The 26,768-nt window shown below is 38.6% G+C and overlaps 2 protein-coding genes across 3 annotated transcripts in view; both read right to left on the reverse strand.

Moving 5' to 3' along the window:
- The window catches only part of epb41l4b (erythrocyte membrane protein band 4.1 like 4B), a 38,508-nt gene extending 19,204 nt beyond the window's left edge, over window positions 1-19,304 (reverse strand). Inside the window, exons 1-10 of the mRNA XM_033980472.2 lie at window positions 18,518-19,304; window positions 15,000-15,104; window positions 14,871-14,913; window positions 12,379-12,457; window positions 10,284-10,328; window positions 5,775-5,827; window positions 4,703-4,823; window positions 2,536-2,623; window positions 1,404-1,492; window positions 598-667 (exon numbers count right to left, since the gene is read on the reverse strand). Coding sequence (XP_033836363.1) covers window positions 598-667; window positions 1,404-1,492; window positions 2,536-2,623; window positions 4,703-4,823; window positions 5,775-5,827; window positions 10,284-10,328; window positions 12,379-12,457; window positions 14,871-14,913; window positions 15,000-15,104; window positions 18,518-18,793 — 969 coding nt within the window. The 5' untranslated portion in view covers window positions 18,794-19,304. The remainder of the gene's footprint in view (window positions 1-597; window positions 668-1,403; window positions 1,493-2,535; window positions 2,624-4,702; window positions 4,824-5,774; window positions 5,828-10,283; window positions 10,329-12,378; window positions 12,458-14,870; window positions 14,914-14,999; window positions 15,105-18,517) is intronic.
- Window positions 19,305-19,748: 444 nt separating this feature from the next.
- The window catches only part of ptpn3 (protein tyrosine phosphatase non-receptor type 3), a 34,376-nt gene continuing 27,356 nt past the window's right edge, over window positions 19,749-26,768 (reverse strand). For both annotated transcript variants that reach the window (XM_033980470.2, XM_055228058.1), the window contains exons 24-26: window positions 23,444-23,589; window positions 21,920-22,055; window positions 19,749-20,349 (exon numbers count right to left, since the gene is read on the reverse strand). In XM_033980470.2, coding sequence (XP_033836361.1) covers window positions 20,269-20,349; window positions 21,920-22,055; window positions 23,444-23,589 — 363 coding nt within the window. In that variant the 3' untranslated portion in view covers window positions 19,749-20,268. The remainder of the gene's footprint in view (window positions 20,350-21,919; window positions 22,056-23,443; window positions 23,590-26,768) is intronic.

Genomic DNA, 26,768 nt, shown 5'->3' on the forward strand with positions numbered 1-26,768 from the left:
ATGCTAAAAAGTCATAATTTCTTACAGCAGCTAGATCACGATTTCGATTTGATTACAATTCATGTTTTATACAGTATCTAAGAGGTAACTAAAGCTATCAACTGTTTCTGAAAGTTTACACTTCACTGTGATTGGTTAAATTTATCTGTAACTTGCTCAGAGCATGACCAATAGAGGGAGTGGGTGGTGGAAAATGTCTTTTATTGACCATAGAGCTGCTTTAAACAAAAAAACAGGAATCACTATATGGCAATGTTAACAAAATAGCACATCGTCACATGGATGAGATTATAATTAGATTTTTTATCAACATATCACCTCAACTATCAGATCCTATCAGGTCTAAATTAAGACTAAACTGGAGTAAAATTGGACTAAACCATGGCTAAACGCGTTCTAAAAGAGGATTAACAAAAACAGGACAAAAATATGAATACACTCTCACTAAATTAAACACATACAACTGCAGAGAACCTCAAAGTTTCACCAGATGCAGTCCACCAATGGTAAATGCGCCACATTTTGGGAAACACTGACAAAGCTATAAGAGCCCGACCGGAGTGTTTGTGCATAAACAAAAGCAAATACACCACAAACCTGTTCATCATCCTCCACTACAACCAGTGTGAGGCGGCTCTTCTTAAAGTCCAGACGAGTGATCTTTGGCCTGTGAAAAACATTGACTTATGAAAGAATGTGGTTTACACGTTTCAGCTGAGAACACACCCACTGAAATTACAGGGGCACTGTGTAAATTTTCTTGAGGTCCAGGTCTTGTTTGTTACTGAGGAAATGCTATTGTTTTGCCTGGAATGTGTTATGGTATTAATTGCATTTACACTTACCTATTAATACAACTACAGGTATTTTATTGCTGAACAACACCCAGTGACATGGTAAAGTAAAATTGCCATATTACAGAAAATGATTATGCTCAAAGCCCGACTTGTAGCAACAGGATGCTAACACGTATCTGCAGCTCTACATGGAGAAGAGAACTGAACATCTTAAATGACAGGATTGATTGGACTTTAGAAACACGCATAAGCACTCTCTGGTTTCATGTGTTGAAATAGTTGGGATTATTGGGTTACTAATGACACAAAATACGTTTTTATAATTACTTTTTCACATAACTTAAAGTTGTTTCATCACAATCAGGGAGTTTTAAGTGTGGGATAATCATCTTGGCTTTAAATGGCATTCACAAAAAACTGCTCAATACTCAGAAGAACAGTCAGGCATGGACTAAAACCACTTTTCTTTTTCTATTTTTTCACAGTTGCAATTACATTAGAACTGTTTATAGTTTGTTTTCATTTTTCTCTACAGTTGCCATCTCTCGCACAGTTTGCCTCTCATATTTTAAATCAAAAAGCTAAAAATAGACTTGAATCACTTGCCAAAAGAACAGGCCAATTTTGTTGGAGCCTTCAAATACCAAGATGCCAGTTGGAGTGAGACCTAGTGCATATTCCCCTCCATCTCGGCCCTGAAAAACACAACAGTTAGAAAACAAAATCATACAGGGAATGCAGTGCAGACCTTCGTTGTGAGTTTAATAGGACGAGATAATTAACTTCAATAAATGAGATGTAAACAATATTATTCAACATGTATTGTATGCGTAAGTCTTGTGGGTTGTACTTGTAAGTCATTTGTGTTTCTTGCACCACTCCCTCAGATATTGCTTTTGCACATTTTTGTGGTCTAACCTTTGAAAATACCACATATTTGTGCAATATTCTGTTTTGTTTTGTTTGATATTTTGTTACTCTAACTTGATCGTATGTATCTTTGTTTGCACTACTGAGGAACTTTGTTTCTTGTAGAGTGTCATTTTCAATATTTTTATCATTCAAAACATATTATAAAATATTTTGCATTGAATTGTTAATTGCTACGACAACTGTGCTAATTTTTTTTCACTCTGAAACCCATGGATAGCAATTAGTGGTTTTCAGATTGAGAATGTGATGACGTCACACTCCCAGATGGGGGGTATGACGCCAGAGCCACTTTTCACTATTGTTTACATTGTACTTTGCCATGAAATATCCAAAATGTAAATGCAAATTTTGAACCTGATCATTAACTTCTTATATTACAACAAAAATCAGCATTTTAGCTGCTCCCATCTGTTTAAAATATTATTGGCCTACAGAATGTGGAGATGTCATGTGAAACCAGCTGTTAGTGTTTTTCAGATGTGATGATGTCAAAATCCCAGATGGGGGTGTGGGGGTGACAGGAGCCAGTTTCCCTATTAATAACATTGAGCTTTTTGTAGAAATATAGCCAAAGTTAAATCACACATGTCAAACCTGATCATTTCTATCACTGACAAAACTACATAAACATGTCTATTACAACAAAAATCTGCTTTTTAACAATCATTTTTAGCTGTCCCCCATCTGTATGAAATATTATTGGCCTATACAATGTTGTGATGCCATCTGAAACCCAGCAAAATATCTCACTTCAAAATGTGTTGTGACAGGTCAAGTCAAGTGTCCATAATGGATGCCCACACACCTTGACAAAGTGCATATCGACGCCGTAGAGCTCCAGCCACTTGCACTTGTTGAGGAAGGAGATTTCTGCCTGAGAAGGGCTCTTTCCCCTGTGTGAAAAACAGAACAGAGTTGTCACCTTCTGTGTCACTGCCTCAGAGGAAGTCATTTCAGTGGAGAACTGCAGGTGAGTCATGGTCGAGGAAGAAATAATGGCTACATGAGTTAGAGAGACTAGGATTCAGAATATTAATCTCTATACAGCCTTTTTCTGTTATATATTACACAAAATGGACTCTTGTGAGCTTTAAGTCATGCTATAATGTTGTTACCTCATCAAAAACAGTTGTGTTTTGTTTCAGTCACACGTGTTTGAGTAACATTTTATTATTAGTCTGTCTACATTTCTAAAGCTCAAAATGCTCTGTTCCACCTTGTGATGTCATAAAGTGGTAGTTAGCTGCTACCTTTTAACTTTACTTCAGTGGAGATTGACAATTCCAGGGTTGAAATCATCCAAATGATTCTAGTGAAGGTGTATGAGGTTTAAAAACACAGTGGAGCAGTTCCACAAGGTGCAACAGAGTGTTTTCTGTTTAGGAGAAGAACTCAGCCTGAACAAAACACAACTCCAGGTCTGTTTGTGATAAGGAAACAACATTATAACATAGATCAGAAAATAGACTAATATGGGCCCTTTAAACTACAGTTTTATATTTTTCGAATTGTTAAATAATTTTACCATGTGTATTCATTATGAAATAGCTCTGCCTGACCTTGTACAGCACTTTGGGGCAGTGATGGCGGTTTGTAAATGTGCGCTATAAATAAACGTGACCCTGACCTGAATTTTACTTTTAAAGCATGGATTATTAGACTTGTTTTAGGATTAGGTGCACAATGTCATATTTTGGTGGAGGGTTCGCTACCTGCTTGATTCAAGGAATGTTCCACAGTATAACATTAAACACATCTATCGTCATCTGCACAAGCAAGCAGCCAGCACAGCGGCCACGTTACAGGTCAGGTCTGTGGAGGCAACCTTGCTCACAATAAGAATGAATGTTTAAGATGCAATAAAATAAATTGTAATTAAATAAATCATAGATAGATATGTTTAATGCCATATTCTTGAACATCCACTGCAGCTGCATTAATATGGGTGGTAACAACAGGAAGAACATGTATTTTAAAACTGTCAGAAAATAACTAGTTATAATCTGAATTTGTCAAAACGTCAAACTCAATCTATTTTTCCTGATGTAGTCATTTATATACTGTAGAGATTTTGCATGGACTGTGCTGTGACAGTGACCTGAGCTTGGGTTGTCTGGTGGGGATCAGCATATGTGAGTGTAATCCCAAACTGGAGCAGGGCAATGAGGCTGCAGCTGAGTTCAACACTGGACAGAATCAATCAAGAGCTGCAGGATTAATCTGATAATCCTTCACACGGAGCAGCCATCGCAGGTGGAATGTAGACAACCTCATCAGCACCAATGTGACAATGCGAGAGAAAATACAACACACAGAATGACCCAGAAATCATCTAGAGCAGGTGTTTTCCCAACCTTTAGTCTTAGATACCTGTTAAGCTTTGTCCCACGCTCCCAGTACCAGCTAACTCGGGTACTAGGCAAATAATGTAATGTATAATGTAATGTTTGTCCACTGATATGAAGGTTGGTGGTTCAAATCCCGCTCTCAACGTAAACATCCATTGTTTGAGCAGTCAGATTAACTCACTCATGGGTTAATGGTGCGATTCCAGCTACCACAGTTGAATGCTGTTGTTGTGTCCTTCGGCAATACACTTAACCCACCTCACCCCCAGTGTCTGCGTAGACTGGTGTGTGAATGTGTGTGTGAAAGGGTGAGTGGGTCCTTGATGTAAAGCATTTTGAGTTCCTTGAAAGTGGAAAAAGTACTATATATTACCATGAATTACTGTTATATTTTTTTATGATATTGAGGTCCAAAATCTCCATTCTTAAGGATTTTTTTTTTTCTTCAGAGGTCATTTTTGAATAGAAAATAGTTCATACAAGTTCTAATTAAAATTTTAATAGAAAATATTATTGAAAATATATCATTCATTATTACTGACTGACATGATTTTTAGAAAGATACATGTTTATTTGTGTCAATATTGCCCAGCCCGATCACGTAGAAAGTGAGTAATATGTTACCTGAGATCCAGCCACCTGTTGAAGATGTCTGCCTCCATGGCCTCAGTCTGCTTAGGGGTGAAACGAAACTCAGAAACCAACATCGGAGAGTGCTCCAAAGGGTCGCAATCTCCAAGCTCACCTGAAAAACAAAACAAAACTGGATTTAAAACAAAAAATAATGCACTATATTCAGAGACACATGTAAACGGTGAAATTATTTACAGCCAGTGTTGGGAAGCTCAACAGTGACCACCCATCCTCCGGTAAACTTCCCATTTATTTTTCTCATAGACTTTCCAAAAATAATTTCTATTAAAAGTTAGAGCTAATCAGTTATGTGGTACCTAATGACCACAAGACCTATAATTTTATTTAAAATCTGTTTCTGAAATTTTATAAACTGCTAAGTTATTCAAACATTTCATCAAATAAACATGCTTTGTGGACTTAAAAGTGGGTGGGACTGTTGAGCTTCATATATGTAGCCTGCTGTGAACACCATTTATATTTATAAAACAAACTGTATTCCAGGTACAATTACTCTTTCATTTAGTTTTATTCAGAATAGTTCTTTTGTCTAAAATCAAAGGAAAACATGGCAGTATTTGATCAAGCAAATACAGCTTCAAACTGGATGGTATTAGACTAGAGAGAAACACAGCTCTTGTGGTGCGTGTGTGTAGAATTTTTCCTTCTCTGATCAGTGATTAAAAAATGCATTACCAATGGCGCAACAAATATAAAGCTGTTTTAATCCTATGTTTCATTACGACTCTACAATACAATTCTCTTAAAATAATACTCTGTAACTAAATACAATTTCAAAGTGTTCCTCACAACTGTTTATATCAAGACTGGTGTTCAGGGAATTGTTTATGTATCTGGAAAAATCTACAAAAGTGACTTCATAATGAGGCTGCTCATGTACAGAAAAGTCTACATGCAACTTTCTGAATAAAATATAATAGGCTTACCATTGTTTTTCTTCTGTTACTATACATTTTTAACATATAACGGCATATCATTAAGTTGTGTTTATGTAATATTTATAGAAAGTCAATGTGTCTTACATAAATAAATCAATACTCACTTTGTAAACAGTATGCTCCCAGCTCCACAGCAACCTCATATGGGCACTTTAATCTGAAAACATAACAAAATATCGTGTTTACAAAGCTTTATTCTCATATGATGATGTCTCATCTACAGTGTGATATGTTAATACAAACAAACGCATGAGGCCAAAACTGTGACTGTGAGTGTGTCAAGGAGGAGCGGAGCAACCCTTTTCTAAAATAGGCAGCCCTGATCTGAGCGTTATAATAGACCGGGCTCAGGGGAGGCATGGCCCAGATAGAGACAGGAGGACCAGAGGAGAGATAGTGTGAGAGGGGTCCAAGCATTAAAACAAAGAAAAGTTACAGATCCGAGCTTTAGTCGCAAGTATAATATTAAAATAAACCTACTAATTCATGGGTTTCCTGTTTATAGGTGCCATTTTGACTACTTTTGAACATGCAAAAGATATAATACTTTGCTTTGAACTGTAATTTGGTAATGATTCTAATCTTATATAATTCTGAAACACAAATGTCCATGGAGTTGTTTATGTTTATTGAAAAATGTACAAACATGACAACATGACTTTATAATGAGGCCGCCCTTGGACAGAAAAGTCTACATGCAACTTCATAAATAAACTATAAAAGGCTACCATTGTTTATCTTCTTTTGCTACGCATTCATTAAACAAATAAAGAAGTATATGCCGTATATGTTGTGGAAATAAAAATGAAACCATATTAAAGGGGCACTATGTAATTTTTCTGGTTTGGGTCTACCACTTTCTTGTCTTCAGTGGGATGCTTTTATTCTGCATTCAGTATCCCACAATATACACATTTATATAGGTTACATTTATTTGATTACACATGTTCTATTGACCTGCCTGTTTCCACTGAGATAGATGAGTTTAATGACACACTGTGGAACATTCTATGTAAAGCAATAACAAGTCAAGCATGTGGCAGACCCTCTACCAGAAAAAGCACATAGTTACACATCTTTAAAAGCTCTAAAGGTCAGTTTATCATAATGGGACCAACACTAAAAGTAACAAAAATAGTTTTTCAGAATAATTAAAGGTTGAATTTTGAATGTAAATAGACTGTGGTTGTCACTCTGCAATGAACACGTCATACATCATGTGTTGATTTCATGTCAATACAACCACTTTGGGCTTTTAACTAATTGAACCTTCCTGTGCTGTGCTGTTTGTCACATCATCTCTGCTTCTCTCATCCATTTTATATGTCACTTCTCTCATCCATCACTCCTCTCCTCACCCCCCCTCACCCATCCCTTTCTGGCTCCCTCTTTCCCTCACCCCTCACCTGGACATTCCCCCCTCTCTCACCCTTTATTCCCATACACACACATATAGGGCAGCAAAAAAGTCATGATGCATTGTGCAAGCTCGGCATCTGACCGAAGCGACTCATAGGCGTTCACACAAAATTATAAATGGATTTACAGAATAGGGGCTGCAAGACTGATCACAATCAATTTGAATGGATGCAGTTAAAGTAGATGTAGAATAATTTCCACCACAAAACAAGAAAATATCGTGTCTTCTGCAAAAAAAACTGCTAACCCTGCAGTTAAAGATCTGTACAAACATGTTTTGCAATGGGATTTCTTTGTAATTAGTTTGTCAGTACATATTTCAGTCTTTTTGTCAATCCGTCTGGACATTTTTTAAATGTGAACTTTGAACAGAATCCTATTATTAAAACATGAATCGCAAATTTAAACGCAACTGCAATGCTTGTCAGAAATTGTGCAGTGCTAATACAGAAAACTACTATTAAACAGTGGCAGATTAAACTCAGATTAAACAACTCAGATTAAACTCACTACCATAGACTGTATATATAAATGGACATATTTAACCTGCTCTCTGCTGCGTTCCAAATAGGAAGTGATCATGAGCTCTATCGACTCTGATTCCAATTCACTGGAAAATTGTTGGTTCTCTCTCCATGAATGCTGCTGTCAGGCTCATCATTTTGTTCTTAACATGTTCGTATTAACCCGCTCTACATGATCCTGGCAATTTTGTTTCACTATTATATCCCTAACAAACTTAAGATATGAACATTAATAACAAATAAATCAGCTGCCTTTTTTGCCCTATGTTGCTTCAGCTAGCGTTAGCAACAGGTTTGATTGCCAAAACCAGTGGTGTGGGAGAGAAGGGGCGTTACCTTCAACAGCTTTGCTCCGGATTGGTTCTTTGGTTGCTATGATACTCGTGGTTGGAATTCCAAATATGGAACTCGGCTCCAAATTGGCTCCTATAACTGCGAGCCTTGATGAGCTTCATTTGACTGTCTCGCTATGGGAGACATCACACTCCCTTAAGTCCGCTTTTTTATACAGTCTGTGCTCTCTCTCAAATCTCAAACTAATTCACTCCAAGTCTTCTCCTTTCTGTTATGATGCATATAAATCAAACAGACTAACCCACCATTGACCGATTAATCAAATAAACTACTAAAAAGGACTACTGCTCTAACACATGCGCATTGACTCATCTCTCTCTCACCCCTCTCTCACCCCTTTCTCACCCTTTCCTCCATCTATCTCTCCTAGCACCTCTCTCCCTCTCCATGCATTCTTCATGTCATCCCTCCTTCACTCTCCCCATAACCTCCCTTCCATCAATTTTACATAATACCTCACCCCATTCCCAACTTTCATTCCTCCACTTTTCTCACCCCTCTCCACCCACATCCCCAACACTCTCTTACCCCTCCCTCACTGCTTCCTGACCTCTTCCTCTCTCCTCTCTTACCCCGTCCATATATTTTGCATGCAATCTTGTCCATGAACCTCCCTCCCCTCAGTGAACTTTAGCTGCCACCTCCCCCCTCCTTCTCTCCCCCTTTACTTGTTTGCGTACCCTCTCATCCATCCTTCCCCCTCTCATCTCTCCCTTCTCCTCTCGCTCACCTTTTCTCCTTTCATCACACCTCTCTTCTCTCCTTCATCACTTCTTCCCAGCTTTTTCCAATCTCTGATCTCTCCCCTCTCTACGCTCTTTCCCCTCGCCCCACCTCATTCCTCCCTCACCCCTTTTTCGTCCTCATTTTCATTTTCATCCATTTTCTATGCCATCTCACTCCTACCGCACCCTCTCCATTCTACCCCACCTTACTCTTCCTTCACTTCTTTCTAGTTCTTTCTCTCTCCTCTCTTACCTCTCTCCATCCAGCCACATTACCCTTCTACCAGTTAACATGCCCCCTCCTCCCTCTCTCACCCTATTTTATCCTTATATCACTTGGTCCTACCCTCTTCCTCTCTCTCTCCATCTGTTTTACCTGCCATCTCACCCTTCCTTCTTTCCTCCATCTATACATCCCTCACCCATCTCTCACCCCACCCTCCCCTACATCACTTCTTCCTAACCTTTCTCCTCTCACCCCTCTTCGACCTCGATTGATGTACCACCTCATTACTCCCCTCATTCCTTTTTCTCCCTCCCTCATCTCTCCCCCCTCTCCTTTCTACACCCCTCTCTTATCTTTTCCTTACTCCATCACTTCTTCCTCTTTCCTCTCTTGCCCCTCTCCATCCATTTTACATAAATTGCACCCACTCTTACCCATCCCTTAAAGTGTATTTTTGAGGAAAATCAGAAAATGTTTGTTTTCTTTGTTTTCTTTTTGAATTAATAATGGTGCTGTCTTTGTTATAAAAAGGCATTTTATTATGTGTTTCGGAGTCTGTAATCCAGAGAATGGTTATCAAAATACAACTTCAATTTTTTATTTATTATTTTTATTTATTTATTAATTTGTGCCCTCAACCTTCTCTTACCCGTCATCTTAACCTGTTCCTCTCTCATCTTGCTCTACCCATTTAAGATGCCACCTCAGCTAAGAATCTGACAGGAAAATCTGCAAGTATTAGTAGTTTTGACTTGTTTATGGTTAAAAGTCTATGTAATCTAACACACCTATGTTAATAATTCATGTAGATGCTTTTAGTAGTGTTTGTACATCAACACAAAATAATATGATGAAAAAGGGTATATTTAATTTCTACAGTTAACATTTTATTTTTATAGAGTGTAAAGTTGTTGTGTTTGGCTTTAAAAGGTAGCCTTAACAAAAGCCTTTTAATTCAGTAAAATAAAACCAATTAAAGACAGTAGAGAGAGCAATAAACCTCCAGAATATGTTCTGCATTTATAGAGCCATTTACTATAAAACTAACTCAACATTCAACAACATCAAGTTCTGTTTAGATTTTGTTTTTTCTGTAAATAACTTCCTTGTCCCCAGTCAACACCAGTCTCTTTCTTCTACCTTGAGATTTAATCATGAACAAGACCTATATGACGCCTTTATAGACACTACAGTAACGGGAGAGGCAGCTCATTTGTCTGTTTGTTGTGAACTCATTGTGAACTCATTGTAGTTCTGGGTGTGCCCTCTTTGTTGCTTGCTTGCTTGTATGTAAATATGACCTGGCCTTGACGTTTGTGCAGTAAACCTTAAGAAGAGTGCATTTAAAACCTCAAAGATCCTTACTTGCCGGACAGGATGTCTTGTCGCAGCTGTAACACGAAGAGATATCTGGAAAAGAAGAGGCACAATGGACAAACTTTGAGAGTAATAAATAATACGCAGGATCAGACTAGAACTAAACTAGGACTGAACCAGTTCTAAACTAGGATCACAATAGGAAGAAAACCAGGTTTAAACTAGGCCTAAACTAAAGCAGGACTAAAGCAGATTATAAATTCCTTGAACTTCAACCTACTCCTTTTGGGTGTCATTACATTTTATTAGCAGCGTTGCTCAAACAAATGAAAATAAAGCAAATAAACTTAACTATGACTAAACCAGGACTCAAGCAGCAAGGAGGACTACACCACAAAAGACTACACCTGCAACCATCAGAGATACCATTATTGACTTTGAACCTTAGATGGAAATAATTTTAGATTACGACAAAACCAGAACTAAAATGTGTCATAACCAGGACTACACCAGGTCTGAATAAGAACTTAAACAGCAGAACCAATGCTCCATACAACACAACACTGAAGACTGAAGCACAGTTTTCTGGACAGATTAGCAGAAGCGTTCATCTTCCTTATTGCTTCTGTACTAACGAGCTGTGTGTCCATTTGGCCTTGATTTGAATGTGCCCAGAGCAGCAGAGTAATTAGCCCTCCTCCCCTCTGCTCCAGCCTCCAGAGACCAAAACGTGCACTGCAAAAACGCTACATCTACACAGGCTAAATCAATTATAGTTTAAATATTAACCTTAAGTCATTTTTACATGATTTATTGAGCTTGTAGAAATAGGATTTTGGATTTGTTTCAAGGTAATTCTGAGTGATCGATATTTGTTTAAAGCAAAAATGATCTCTCCATGGAGTAAGGTTTCTTGATTTATTTAGTTGACTGTTTTAAAGCGCACTATGTAACTTTTCTATTGGAGGGTTCAGGGCCTGCTTGTCTCCATGGAGATGTTATTGTTAATGTCTTTTTTTGTTTTACTTTGGTTGGTCCGCTGTAAATATAAGTATTCAGAACAACAATTGAGGGTTTTTAGGCCATTGTTGTGAGAACATAGAAAGTTTAATAGACTTTAATCTTTTCTATTTCTGTTTTAATGTCCTGACAGTAGTTACACAGAGCAGTTGGGGATGTTATTACTTTGTATTAAATGCTCCACTTAATCTACAGGGTGTCCATAAAGCCTCTTTATAATTTTAAAATTTAATTACAAAGGCAAGTGTGATAAGCTATATTAATTAGATTTGTTCTATTGTACTCAGTGGTTATAAAAGTTTTTAATCCCACTGGGGTCTGCATGTTTGTGAGTACCTCAGTCAAACATTTCCAGACCGTTGGGTTGGAAGGATGGACCAATTCTGTGGCCATCGTGTTCACCAGATATCAGACCTCTGGATTTCTTTCTGTGGGGCTATGTTAAAGTTATTGTGTATCAAAAAAAGATATGAGACATTACTGAACTAAAGCAGAAGATAACAAATGCGATTGCAACCACTGATGAGGCCATGCTACAGTGAACATGGCAAGAAATCCTGTATTGTCTTGATGTGCTTTGTGCGACTAATGGTGCCCCTATAGAGGTGTAGTAAATGAGGTACAAAAAAACTTTGGAAACCACCCAGTACAATAGAACAAGTCTTATTAAGATATCTTATCAACTGCCTTTGTAATAGGACTTGATGGACACCCTGTATCTCCATGGAGACAAGCTGCTCACAGTGCTCATACTTCTCACAGTAAGAATACATGTTTTGTTTTTTTTATTTATTGTTTTGTTTTTTTGCAGCCATTAAAAAAACATCTACAATTGAATAAACGTGAGATATATATGATTAATGCCATTGTGTGGAACATTCCAGGCAAAGTAAGAAACATCTTCATGGAGACAAGGCGTACCCTGCACTAAAAAAGTTACTCTTTACACCTTTAAAGCGCATATGACGTGCTCATGATAATTATTACTCAATTTGCTGAGATAAATCTAATTCCTAGAAGAAAAAACTATATAAACCAGGGCAAGTAACTACTCAAAACAATATTTTTAATCTGAATTAAAGCCATTTTTTCACTCACACAGAAATTATGTTGTGATTTTTACCTTGTGAATTCCTCCCGCAGATTATTGGGCTCCGACGAGTAGAACTTGACTCGGAAGAAGAGCCTGTAAGGGGGACCGTCTGCCAAAGAGAGATCAGAGGTTACAAGGAAATAAAGATAAAACTGCTGGAAAGTAAATTGAATAACATGGTCCTATTGAATTGGCTTTCTTTTCTTGAGTTTTATCAGGTTTATAACTCGATGCATCTGACCGGTTCAATTCATCACTGTCAACAGCACGGGGACAAACAGCTCCTCACACATATCTCTGCCTCCTCTCTCTGGCTGGTAAGAGTTTGGTTCATGTTCTACACTGTCAGATAGGGTGATCACCTTTTTTAATTGTCCTGCACAGCCTCTAATTTAGAGAATGTTTCACTTCATAAATGATGTCCCATGAATTGTGTAAAAAGTCAAATTTACATCAAAATTACTGGGTGCACTGGCTTTCAGAGTTGTAACATGTTGACACCTATTGCTATTCCAATCAACAGGAGCACAAATGTAATGTTATATACAAAATACTCTGCATGAAATAAAACATACATCTGAGAAATAAAGTGAGGAGACATTGAAGATGTGCACAGAAGCAACAAAACACAAAGCAGAACAGGAGCAACTCAAACTGGCCATTTCTGACCATTGTAAAAGACTGAACCACGTTATGGACTGAGACAGAGCAAACATCACTGGGACAGAGGACAAACCAACACGATAAATGGTCACATTTTTATGTAGCACTTTTCCACCTTCAAGGCACTCAGAGCACTTTACATCAAGGAACCACCCCCCATTCACACACACATTCTTACACCAGTGCACACAGACACTGTGGGTGAGGTGGGTTAAGTGTATTGCCCAAGGACACAATGACAGTATTCACCAGTGGGAGCTGGAATCGCACTGCCAACCTGTGGGTGAGTGGATCTGACCGCTTAAGCAATGATGTTTTAAGTCAAGAGTGGGATTCAAAACGCCAACCTTTGGATCAGAGGACGAACGTTCTACCACCTGAGCTACTATCGCTTCAACATCATCACTGGATTAAGCGGGTAATCAAAATACAGAAACATGCCCACAGGACTTTAAACCGGGACTTCCCCTGGTAGGAAGACAGCCCCAAAACCTGTTTAAATAGTCTGACCGGACACATCACAACAACATCACGTGACCACTCTGAGAAAGAGCACTACAGAGAAGTAGAAACTCAGGTATGAAAACAAACTAAACCTTGGTCTGAAAAAATAATCTATTAAAATAAAATAAAAATTCCAATCACTCTCTTTGCGTTATAATCGATACAAATAAACTGAAAATCTTGTGTCTCATGTGATTATTTGGATCTATAAACTGTCCATATTCATTCTCTCTCTACTTGTGTGAAAGGATAAGATCACAACTTGTATAGTCTGTGGTTTAGTGGAAAAATAATAGAAAAAGCATTGCACTGTGTGTTTTTGTTTCATGAAAATAGGTTTAGTAATTACAGAGATATCAACTATAAACCAAGACTTTGCAATGGGACACTTTACCAAAACAAGTACCGGTAGGTTGCATAGCACTTCACTTAACAGGGCAGCAGGAGTCAATATCAAAATATAGCAGATACAAGGAAGGAAGGAAATATTTACAAAAATCCACAATTATTAATCCTTACTTAATTTGTGCTGATAAGAAAAAATATTGAACTTTGAGCCACCTCTGTGTTAAAAATGTCATCACTTACAAGTTACTCGTATATAAAACCATCTCTTTAAATAGTTTTATCTGCACTTTTTGCAATTTCAGTGAAACAATTATTAAACTTTAGTTAATTTGTGGTAAAAGATAAAACATAATTTCCATTTCATATGTATAGGCCATGGTATTTACAGAGATATTAACCATAAACCAGATCAAAACAACATCTGCATTTTGACACTTAAACAGCAAATTCTACCTTATCTGCCCTTCACCACGAGCCGCAAGATTAATCACAAATTGCAATTTAATGGAATTAGGAAAATAGAAACTGCTAACCCCGCAATTTAGATCTGTACAAACATGTTCTGAAATGTGATTTTTGTATTAGTTTGTCAGTTCATGTTTCAGTCTTTTGTTCAGTTCTTCTGGACATGTTTAAAATGTGAACTTGAACAGAATCCCATTAATAAAACACAAATGGTAATTGCAATGCTTGTCATAAAAATCACAGTTAGATATTTTTCCCAACTCGTTCAGCCCTACCTCCATGTCCATTTTAAACTATAGGCTGTTAGGATGTCATCATGTGAACATAATCTATTGAGATGAGTGCACACTTTCACTCCCTCCTTACGCTCTCTTGAACCATTCACTTTTCCTTTGAGCAAACAAAAGCTGTGGCTCGCGGGCTGCTGCTAATCACCGTGTCAACATCTGATAATGGGCCACCTGCTCCCGCCCTCACCTGCTACTGACAGAACACAGCGCGCATAAAACTAGACAGCAATTACACAACAGGGGAATACTTACCTCTGATTTGTTTCTTTATTAGTTTGGACATATCAAGCCAATGCTGCAGGGAGAAACAGAGAGAAGGGAGTTATTAAGGCAAAATGAAATTACACTGGTAGTACTACTCAGGAGAGTGGTTCTACTCACTGAGACTTGGTCCGAGTCCATAAACTGCAGTCCGAAGTAGTCCGTCTCCACTAGATCTATGTGGTACATGATTTGATCGAACAGGTCCTGGCCTTTGGATTTACTCTGAAACATGAAAACAGTATTCAATGTCAGTAGGGCTGGGAGATATGACAAAATAAAGAATGCAGTTTTTTCCCAGTTTTTTATTTGATTTTGTCAACAATTAAAAATGGCTTTCAAAATTAATTTTCAGAGTATAAACAAAACAGAATACGGAATTTTTAGTTACTGCAATTTGGAAACAAACAACAGTTTCTTTCTCCTGCCTGCGCTCTGTTCCAAACTACTGCTTTTACTGATAGAGATTTGGCTGTAGACCTCTTGATTAAAGTCACAATATGTAACATTTTAACAAAAGAATAGACTGAAATAAAAGTTCTTTTTTTATTTTGGATGTGTTTATTGCACTGAAAACCTGTCCCCTTCTGTGAGTAGGCTTGGATCTCCACAAACCTGACTTGTTTGGCCTGGAGAAGGGCCTAATTCTGCTTGTTTCCCTAGAAATGATGTTCTTTTGGCTATAATGTTCCACAGTATAAAACCTAACTTTCTCCATGGAGAATGTTCTGAAGTTTGATTTAACTAAGTCTTTTTCCATGGAAGTTACATACTGTCTTTAAAAAGAGCTGAGCATCACTGGCAGTTAAGATCTCTTAAAAATGCAGTGAAATAGCACAGCCCTGCATGTAAGGACTGGAACAGAGGGATGTTCCTCAGACGTTGCCAACAATAATAATTGGTGGGCACTGTCGCTAGGCGTTATTTTATTTTGCTTTCATTCGTATTATGAATAGATAGTTCTCCTGGGATTAATAGATTTGAAGATGAGCTGAAGTTAAAAGTTGATGTCATGTGTCTAGGGATGGGACTATCTTGTGAGTTTTTTATGCCACGCATTTCCATTTGGATTGGATAAAAAAGATTTTTAAGTGTTGGTGAAATACACCAGCTGAAGCTGTAGTTTCAAAAAGCAATTCTACAATGACAAAAGAAATATGAATTAAAAAATATGTCAAAATCTGGTCTTGTTTTGTCCAATCTCATGTCTCATCTCATTATGTAGCGCTTTTCCACCTTCAAGGCATTCAAAGTGTTTTAGATCAATTTACTCACCCATTCACACGCACATTCATACACCAGTGTAGAGGACTGCTTAAGGACACTGGAATCATACCACTCTACCCCTCTATGCTTATTTTGAGACCATGAATCAAGCCACCAACCTTCAGATCAGTGGACAAACACTCTGACCAACTGAGCTACTGTTCCCTACTAATGTAACACGTAATATTCCTACATTGCAGCTTGAATATAAATAGCATTAAGTGAGAGTTACAGAAGGCACCATATGGGTCAGAATGAGAGGACAGGTCACTGGGGATTACACTTCTGTTGATGATGGAAACTCTATGCACTAACAATAACGCTGCGAGGGAGTCTGTGTTTATAAGGCTAGTACAGTCCGAGGGGGCGTGGACATATGACACAGGCCTTGTACTTTGGATCGAGATAGCCAGTCCAAACTTCCTGGTTTGTGTTTGAGGAAATCTGGGGTATTAAAGGATTGGGGACTAGCTCATAAACTGCAGCAGTGAAGGGCTAATTCAAATATTGAGGCACAATTTTCACATACAAGGAATCAATGTAAAGCTTCGAACCACATACTTGTAGTTGTGTTTTTTTTCATTCACACATGTTTAACACACAAACAATGCATATTCAGGCAGAGTTCTTCTCTTAAACTGAAAACACTCTGTTCCACCTTGTGATGTCATCATGTGGTAATACAGGAAGTACTCCACTGTGTTTTTAAACTCCATACACTTTCACTGGAATCATTTGAATAATTTCAGCTCTGGAATTTCCAATTTCTCGTGAACTAAAAGTAAAAAGTAGCTGTTAACGTGAAAAATACCACTTCATGACATCACAAGGTGGAACAAAGCGTTCTGAGTTTTGGAGATGTAACAGACTAATAATAAAGGGTTACTCAAACATGTCTGTATGAAACAAAACACAACTCCAGGTATGTTTTTGAGGGCGTAACAACATCATAACATGATTTAAACCTGGCAAGAGTAATTTTGTGTAATATAGGAATTTTAAGCTATTCTACACAACCATTAAAGCACATAGGCAAAAGACGCACTATGTCACTTTTCTGGTAGAGGGTGTGCCATGTGCTTGTCTCCATGGAGATGTTATTGCCTTTCCTGGAATGGCATGACATTAAACTTCTCCATAGAGACAACCGGGCCAAGTTATAGAAGCGATCTGTGAAGAGGCAAGGCTGCTCACAGTGAGATTGCATGTTTTTTCTTGTTATGTGAGGAATAAGAACACCTGTAATTTAAAAAATGCTATAGATACGCATTAACATCTCCATGGAGACAAGTGGACCAAGAAATTGAAGGGGCGAAATACGAAATATCATTTGGCGTGGATAGGTCATGATGTAAGAGCAGAACGGTGCACTTTAATGTATTCTCTATAATTTATGACCACTTGGATAGCTATATTCAGTGTACAAAATAGGCAAAATTCTTATTCGAGCTGAGTCATAATTTGTATTTCCTTGCAATTTTGGAGACCTACACTCATTACAATAAGCTTCTTACATGATTAATAGCTATATAACATCTTGTGTGATCATTGACTTAATAGGCTAATGAATAATTATCTAGCACCTCTCTAATGTCTTGTCATTAATCAAGTATTGAAAGTTAAAAATTCCCCTCAAACTGGTGAAAATGTCAGATCAAATGTGGGCCAGAATGTGGAAATAGAGGATAATACAGGTTAATAACAGCCAGAATATCCTATAATCAGCCAAACGACCCAGCAGCTGTAACAGTGCACTTCGTCCTATTGATGTGTTTTGTACAATAGTTTTATCACAACGACTCCTCATCCTCAAAGGCGGCACTCACAGGTGGCGCATGTACGTAACAGCTCCAGTGACACACACAACCTTCAAAATGAAAATATCATACGGGCCACTTACGCACTTTGCCTACACACACACACTCACACACCGTCTCCCACCCCCGGCACAGTCCACACACACAGCGGGTAATGAAATCAGGGAATCACAGGCGAGCCGCGCACAGGACAAACACTGCACTAAAGAACGATAAAAAGAAGAGGCCACAGTAGGCGAACCAGAAAAACAAATTATGAAGAAAAACAAACAAACAAACGGTGAAGTTGACAGGTGAAATGTTCCAGAAGTCTGTACCACAGCGTCACGCGACAGATCAGCGCACAGCGCTTCCTTCTCGGACGAGATGACTTTAGGAAACTTTAAATGCGAACATGATTACATCATGAACACATCTTTTTTTCATTTATAACCATTGGTATCCATAATAACTTTTTCATTTACTTCATAGCTCCCAATTAGCACGTGTCCTTGGGAAACTTATTAAAATCCCTCTGTATCTTTCCATCTGTTTAAATAATGAGACTGGACTCACGGGTAGATCCACGTTCACGTCTGATCCGTCCAGCAGCAGCACGCGGCAGGCGATGGAGGTCCGCGCGCCCTCCGCCGCGGGGATGTGCACTGAGGCCCCCCCGGTGACCACCGCTGGCGCGTGGACAACCTGCTGCTGATGGGCCAGGAGCAGGGGGTTCCCGATCACCCCTCCGCCCCCTCCTGCCCCGAGCTTTCCGTCCCGCTCGTCCCGTTCTCTCGTTTGGAATCGGCTCCGCGAGCGGCGGCTGAACGTCCGACGTAGAAAGCCCATCATCTTCCTGGTCCAAGAGTCGTTCTCCCAGCGCGAGGAGAACCTCCTGAGAGCCAGAGACCGGTCCTCAGACCGGGAGTAACAGCGGCATACCAAGTGAACGTGCTCTGAATGTACACACAGCCACTACGAGAGAGCCCGGTGGGTTTAGCAGCTCCCTCCTCCCTCCGTCCTGTCCCCGCTGCACCTGCTCCGGAGCTCGCTGTTGCGCACCGACCCCTAAATCCTGAAAGTCCGTGGCTCCGCAGCGGGACCTCAGAATATACAGTGCCAACTGTGAGCTCGTGAGCGGAGGAAAATCCACTCTGTGCCTCTGGACTGATGCGGGGCTTATTCCCAAGTCTCTCACCTCCTTCCCGAAACTATAATCTACCTCACAGGTAAAAGTCAACCAGTGAAACTGGACAAACAGCCTGGTCTGCGCATGTGCGCTACACAGCACATAACAAACTTCTGCTCCTTCAACTGGACGAGTCGACAGCGTCAAACCAGCGCCATCTGTCTGCCACGCGTCCGCCTCACGGGACTGGGGGGCTGACCCAAGTTACAAAGTACTGATGTGTCATTAAACTGGTAAGAGCAGCTATGTTGTAGATAATCGTTTCAACCCAGTGGGTGTGTGGAGTGGGTTCGCTGAGTAGAAAAGAATATTTTACTTTTACTTAAGTTTGTCCTGTCTAACTCTGCAGTGCACATGAGGACCTAACATCACAATATTACAGTGACAAAACTACAGAGACAATGCAATCTTGAGTGCAAAATTACATTTTGTTATCAGCTACTAAGCCTCTACTTCATCAGGCAATTGGTTGAGGTGGTGTCACTGATATGGTTCCTGGTTTATGAGTGACTGAAGGTCAAATGACCCTTTCAAAGACACAGTTCAAAAAGACTGCAATGATCACAGGTTCACACATAGACACAGCATTTGATAAATTCACACAAGAACACAATGAAATAAAAATCATAAAATCAGTGTTTATTGTGTTAATAATTTAAACTTGTTTACAGTGTGTGCTGCTCCTTTGGACTTTATCTAACGTACCGATCAAAATCCTGTCACCACGGTTACTGATGGCACGGCAGAGAAGAACCACATATCATCTTTGTTTTCCTCTGCTGCCTGGTTTGATGCAGCGACTGGGAGCCATCAGTCTAAGGCACGCTAATTCTCATAAGTGGAAGCATCGCTGAGTGGCCTCTTGCACAGAAATCAACTCTCACAACAAGTCTTATACATCAGTCACTATGGAGACGGCAGCCTGCACCCGCTTTTTGCATGATCAGCAGAAACGAAAGGCCAACTAGGTGTATCATAGCGTGGTAATGTTGACGTTTCACCACAGCCGATCTCTTAGGACAGTTTTGCACTTATTATCATGCAGGCCGAGTACCGATCCTGGAGGGGGACTGCTTCAGTGGGAGTCAGCTTGTGCGTGACTAGAAGAAAATGGATGGTTTTTATGGTCTCTTGGTGATTAAGACTTTGGAGCAGAAGACTTCTCGTGTTTCTCCTTGTAGACACGCAGAATGGCCTCGCATATGAACTGAAATTGACACTGAAAGAAAAGAAAAAACATGCAAAATATTACTAATAGGAGGGGTGTTGGATGTTAACATGCTAAAGGTCATATGAATAGATTACGCTGAGATGGAGGGCAGGCCAAAAGTGTTCAAGCCCTATTGGGTTTTATGCATAATTAAACATTTCCCAAAATGTCAGATGTCCCAAATGTACCCCTGATATGAAGAAAGCATTTTTAAATACAATAAAATATTTAAAGGTGCACTATGTAACTTTTCTTGTGGGAGGTCCGCTACCTGCTTTGCCTTGAATGTTACGGTATAGCATTTAACTTATCTATCATGTATTTAGGCAGGGGGAATTTTATTTTGTAAAAGATATCTTCAAAATCATGAATTCTTATGTTGATCGGGTCCACAGATCTGCCCTGTAACTTGATCTGGTGGTGTTACTTGCTTGTCTTCCATATTGTGGATCATTCCAGGCAAAGCAATAACAATATCTCCATGGAGACAAGCAAATGACTGACTCTCCATAAGAAAAGTTAAATAGTGCACCCTTAAAATGGTAATGCAGATGATTGAAAAGATGCTTATATTTGTTGATTATTTGATTCCTACATTTGCAAATTTGAACATGTTTTGAAACAGGCTTTAGCTGGTTTCTTTGTTTCTACAGAATAAATAATTGTGTTTATTATAATGACAAAAAGCAGAGGTATAATTCAATGACATTGGTCTGATTACAGTCACCGAAAACATTAAAAAACCTTGTGGACCTAAATGCTAAAAATCATTCAGGATGTGGATTTCATATATCTGCAGACATCTTCAGACTGTTAAATGTGATCTAAACCTATTGTAACTGTTTGACATTGACTTTGGCTCGTTACAGTAAAGCCAGTCCCAGCTCTGAGCAGGTTTTCCATTGCAAACAGATGGAGGAAACATGAGAACTGTTCCATCAGCAAAAAACTGGTTTCATGAGGGACCTGATCACGTTTCATAAAATGGGCAATAGAGGCAAGAAAATCATGTTTAAAATGTCCTGTATTTTAGCAAGTACACATAATGCATTAGATCTTGAAATGGCAATTGTAATAGTGTGTGATGCTGGGTGTATGTGAGGCAGGCTTAATTAAATAAAACAGAGCATAATTAAAAATGGGTAAGGTTGTTTGGCTTAGTTAAAGGTGTAGTGTGTAACTTTTCTATTAGGGTTATCCACTGCTTGTTTGTCTCCATGGGGATGTTAATACTTTATCTGGAATGTTCCTATATCTTGGATTTATTCAATTCGAGGCATTTTATTGTTAAAATAATGCATTCTTAAAGTGAGTGGGATCACCATCTCCACAGATCTGATCTATAACTTGGTCTTGGGGGACCACATGCTTATATCCAAGAAGATAGATAACATGTTTTGGCATAATGTGGAAAAAAGACATAATATGGAGACAAGCAGGTGGTGGACTATACACTAGAAAAGTTATGTAGTGTACCTTTAATTCATTTCTGAATAATAGTTAACGTATTTATTTACACCATAAAAGAGGACAGCTCCATTCCCTAAACATACTAAATATCATTTTTATCCATTCGTACCGTGGTCTGAACCATCATGGCTCGCTGGTCCCTCAGAGTTTTCACAATCTCCAACGGAAACACAGGTCGACCCTGATCCAACAGCGCCAGACCCGTTTCCATGGTGATGAGCACGCCTGTCCTTCCAATCCCAGCGCTGCAGCGATAAAAAAAATAAATAAATAAACATTTTTCAACAATACGGGGAACTGTGGCTGAATACGTGTGTTTGGCTTTAATGGTGGCACAGTGTTTAACCCTCCTGCCAAAGAGCAAGAAGGTCCGGGGTTCAATTCCTGGCCTGGGTGTGGCCTTTGTGGAGATTGCATGTTCTCCCTAATACTACTCTGGTTTACAAAATACTAGGTTAACTAATCTCTTCCTCTTCACATCAGAAACTCACTACAGTAAAAATAAATAAATATAATCTACAATAATATCTGTTATTTTTGTGTATTTTGCTGAAGTCTAGTGTCCTTTTCTTACCTAGTGTCCCCTTAGTGTTTTTGAGTTTCTTTAAAAAAGTGCTATATAAAGTGTTGTTATTATTATTATTATTATTATTATTATTATTATTATTATTATTATTAAATTCAGAAATAAAAGCAGGTTAAAAAGGCTTAAATGATCTGTTGAAAACTCAAGTTGTTCAAAAGGGCTTGCTGTGCTTCCTCTGGGCAAGGACAAATAATGAGGAACAGTTAATCCAGAAGCTGCCACACAAATGTCAACAAAAAAGAATAAGCAATACAGCTGTACATAGTACCTGGTTAGGAATTTTGTTGTAGTTTAATTTGAGAATGAAAATAAAATATCCTTGAGTTTTTTTCTGTTTTGTATCATTACATTTTCCTGGGAATTGAAATGGGCACATAGGAACTGATGGGTAACAGGTCGAATGCCCACAGAACTAGTTTTACAAGTGCTGTAAGACCTATGACTAAGATTCATACCAATAACACCTTATGTAACACCCCATTTTATCCATGTCCTTTTTTTTAATCATAGTTTATATTTCACTAGGTATATGCGTTGTTTTATGTTGAAAAAAAATCATAGTAATAGATGATACTTTTGTAAGCTTATCAAGAGAGCACCCTAATGGTTCTGGATATATCATGTAATCTCTTCTTCCCCATCTCTTCCCAACCCTCTGGAACTCCCTCCCCTTCCACAACAGAAACTCTGACTCACTAAATGTCTTCAAAAAACGGCTCAAAATTCACCTTCTCCTCAAAGCTTATAAACCCTTATAAAAGCTTATAAAAGCTTAAAATGACTTCTTCCTCACAACTTGTTTTTGTTTGTCTGGTCCTATTTTATGTGAAACTATCATAAAGCGTCTTTGAGTTACAGTGAACTGTGCTATATAAAACTGATGTATCATCATCATCATCATCATCATCATCATCATCATCATCATCATCATCATCATCATCATCATCATCATCATCATCATCATCATCATCATCACAGCCTCATAAATGGAAAATAATCATATTCGCTGTATTAAATTAAAGACACATGTGCCTGTGTTTGGGTTACCTGCAGTGCACAAGGAGTGGCTCATCGCCCCTCCTCCTCTCCCGCACTGAGCTGACGAAGAGCAGGAAGTCTGAGGGGTCATCAGGGACACCGTGGTCAGGCCAGGCCACGTACTGCAAGTGTGTAACTGCCCGCTCCTCTCCCAGCTGGGACAAACACAAACACAGGTGTCCAATAGTGAGATACAGTGTAACAGTAAATGACATGTTGTGGGTCCCTCATCAAAACATACCTGGAGTTGCATTTTGTTTTATTTACCCATGTTTGAATAATCCATCATATTAAAGTGCATGACAGGTTAGACTAGACATTTTACTAAAACATAGTTAAAGATTTATCTAATGTGTAATTTTTTTTTAAATTTTGGTGAAGTTTATAATTTCAACACTTTTGTAAAATGAGGATTTCAATTGCCAGAAAAATGTCTCCCCTGAGAGTAAATTGTATATGCATTTTAGATGGAATTTTTGTAGGTAGAGGTAACTCACTACCACTTCCTGTATCTAGAAGTGCTTCTCTATGCATTTCATATAACTTTAGCGGACTTGCTCTGATTATTTTGCCTGGTATATCTCTGGTTTTCAACTTTCCCACTATCAGCTAACGTTTTTAGCCTCACTTATACTGCTTAGCAATACCTTTTGTTGCAAATGGAGAGCACACAACCTATTCAAGGTATCTTCAGGCTTGGCTACTGCACTATTTTTCCATAAACTTTTAAGTTATAAAATATGAAATACAATTGCAAAGCTTTCAACAAGTATGTTCAAAGCCGGGCAAATGATAATATGAGACTGTTACACAGACAGGTGGAGGTAGAAGGAAACACCAATGAAAGAAGTGCTGACTTTGGTCTTTGAGATGGGCTCTTTGCCTGTGAGTCCACGCAGGTCTAAGTCTCTGCCAGAGGAACAGATGGGCCAGCGCAGCAGTATCTGTGTTTGTGTGTTTGTGAACTCATGCTTCCCTGATCACTGGACATTTACCCAGGTCTAATGAAGCCAATCTGACAAATATATGGCTGTGTTTACAATGGCACACCCCTCCTCAAAACTAAACTGGAATCAGAACTAAATCTGAACTAGACCTTGACTAAACCAGGATCAAACCTGAAAAAATGCGACACAGCTTACTGGCAGTCTTCAGACTCTAAAATGTGATGTTATACTCCCAGATGGGAGTATAACATCACATCACATCACAGGACAAGAGCCAGAATTCCCTATTGATAACACACGTACCTTACCATAAAATCTCGATAAAGTAAATTCACAAATGTTGAACCTAACCTCATTTAAATTAGTGAATACACCCAAGAAACATTGCCATATTTCAATCTGTATCTAAATCTATATCTACATTATATATGGCCTACAGACAACTATTTTAGCGAAGACACTTCTGACAACAGATGCCCTCCTGATTACAATTCGCCACTAGACTAGAACCTGTGGTGAGTTCTTCTCTGTAACATATGGTAGAAATAATCAGTCAGTGCTCACACTGTACTGGTTTCCTTTGTAACCTTAAAGAAGACATATTGTGCTTGTATCCAGGGCTGTAGGAAGGATTTTGAAAATACCAAGGTCCAAATCAATTTGACCAAAAAATATATATTTAAATGATGAGAGCACTATTGCATAACTTTAAATAAAGACTTTTCTATATGCTAACATTATAAGGCCTTTAGTAATTGAAAGTCCCTGGGTTGAATATGTGTCTTGTATCAGATTGACCTAATGTAGGGGGGTCTGAGGGTCCTCCCCCAGGAAATTTGTTCTTAGACCCTCCTTCTCTGCAAGGAAAAAACCCCATAAAAACAAAACAGTGACATTTATGACATAGTTAGCTTTAATAACGTGTTTCTGTCATGCCTCTGCTCTGCGCCTGCTCTTCAGCACAGCAGTGTCTGAGCTGCAGCCTCACACTGGACTGTGACGCTCAGACACTAGAGCTTAAAAACTATTGTGAAGACACATTTTCTGCATGTTTCATGTAGATTTTATATAAAATGTTGAGAGAGAAAAGTATCATGTTATTGATGATGATGTTGTATGATTTCCACTGACACGCTCCTCAATCCACACATACACGCACGTACACAGACTGACAGGCGCCTAAATCCGCATGCACACGCACACACTGACACGCGCCTCAACACACAAATGGACACATTGATGTGCTCCTGAATCCACATACAGAGCCTAATAAACGTTTGCAAAACATGTATAAAATAAAATATTGCGAATCATATAAAAATAATCCACTTGCACAAACGAACATAATAAATGACTGGGCTTCTCATGAGCCTCAATGCTACATATGGCCATGCTTGTATCTGTGTGAGGGAGCTATAAACCAACATCTGCTATATATTTATAATCTATGACACCAGTGGAGCTTTATTTTATATTTTGGACATTTTAAATCACAATATTTATTTAAAACAACTTAATAAAATACTCCTGTCCACTGATGCTCGGTAGTACAATATTTTCTCTAAGCTAAAACGCAGAGTCTGCATTTTAACACCACTGTATAAACAAAACTGTACAGGACATACTGAGAGCAGACAGTAACCAGAGCCTGTGGTACGGTCTGCTCTGTCACACATGGGACAAAGAACAGGAATGCGATGTATCCATCCACTACTGTATATTTACACTAATAACATGCTCTTAAACATCAACTTCTTAATAATAAATATTCTCTTGTCTTCATTTGAGAATATGATACTTTTTACTCGTATTTTCTAATGAAACCGCATACAAAGATCATTATTTTACATTTTCTTGCAAACCATAATATTGACCTAAAACAGCTCAACAGAAACAGGTCTATTGACTTCCAGTTCAAAACTGCAGAAATGAGAGAGATGCCTCATTTTCATAGTGCCATTTCACTGTAGCAAGCAGCAGATTTTCATTCTGTGTTTTTATTTCAGAGAATTGGCTATTCAACATTTTTTCAAAGAACTGCAAAGCACAGAGTCAAAGGCAGATATGAGTGAAAGGTGCCAACATAAATGTTCACTGAGCACTCTATTCTCAAATGTCGGGAAATGCAGGATTACTCAAACATACATGAATCAATCAAAACAAAACTCTGAGTAAGTGAATGATGATGATTTTTGCAAACTGCTGTGTACCTTTGAATTGCCCCTTGGGAAATGAATAAAGTTATATTTAAAGTGGGACTAAACACCTAAACTCCTCCCACAAACACATTTCAAATAAGCCTTATCTGCCACTATTTCTCTTTGGAGCTGATCAGTACATACAGTAAGTGTCTCCACTGTCTAAAGTGAACTGTATTACCCCGTTTG

The sequence above is a fragment of the Periophthalmus magnuspinnatus genome, chromosome 16 (assembly GCF_009829125.3).
Source record: "Periophthalmus magnuspinnatus isolate fPerMag1 chromosome 16, fPerMag1.2.pri, whole genome shotgun sequence".
Classification (NCBI taxonomy): Eukaryota; Metazoa; Chordata; class Actinopteri; order Gobiiformes; family Gobiidae; genus Periophthalmus; species Periophthalmus magnuspinnatus.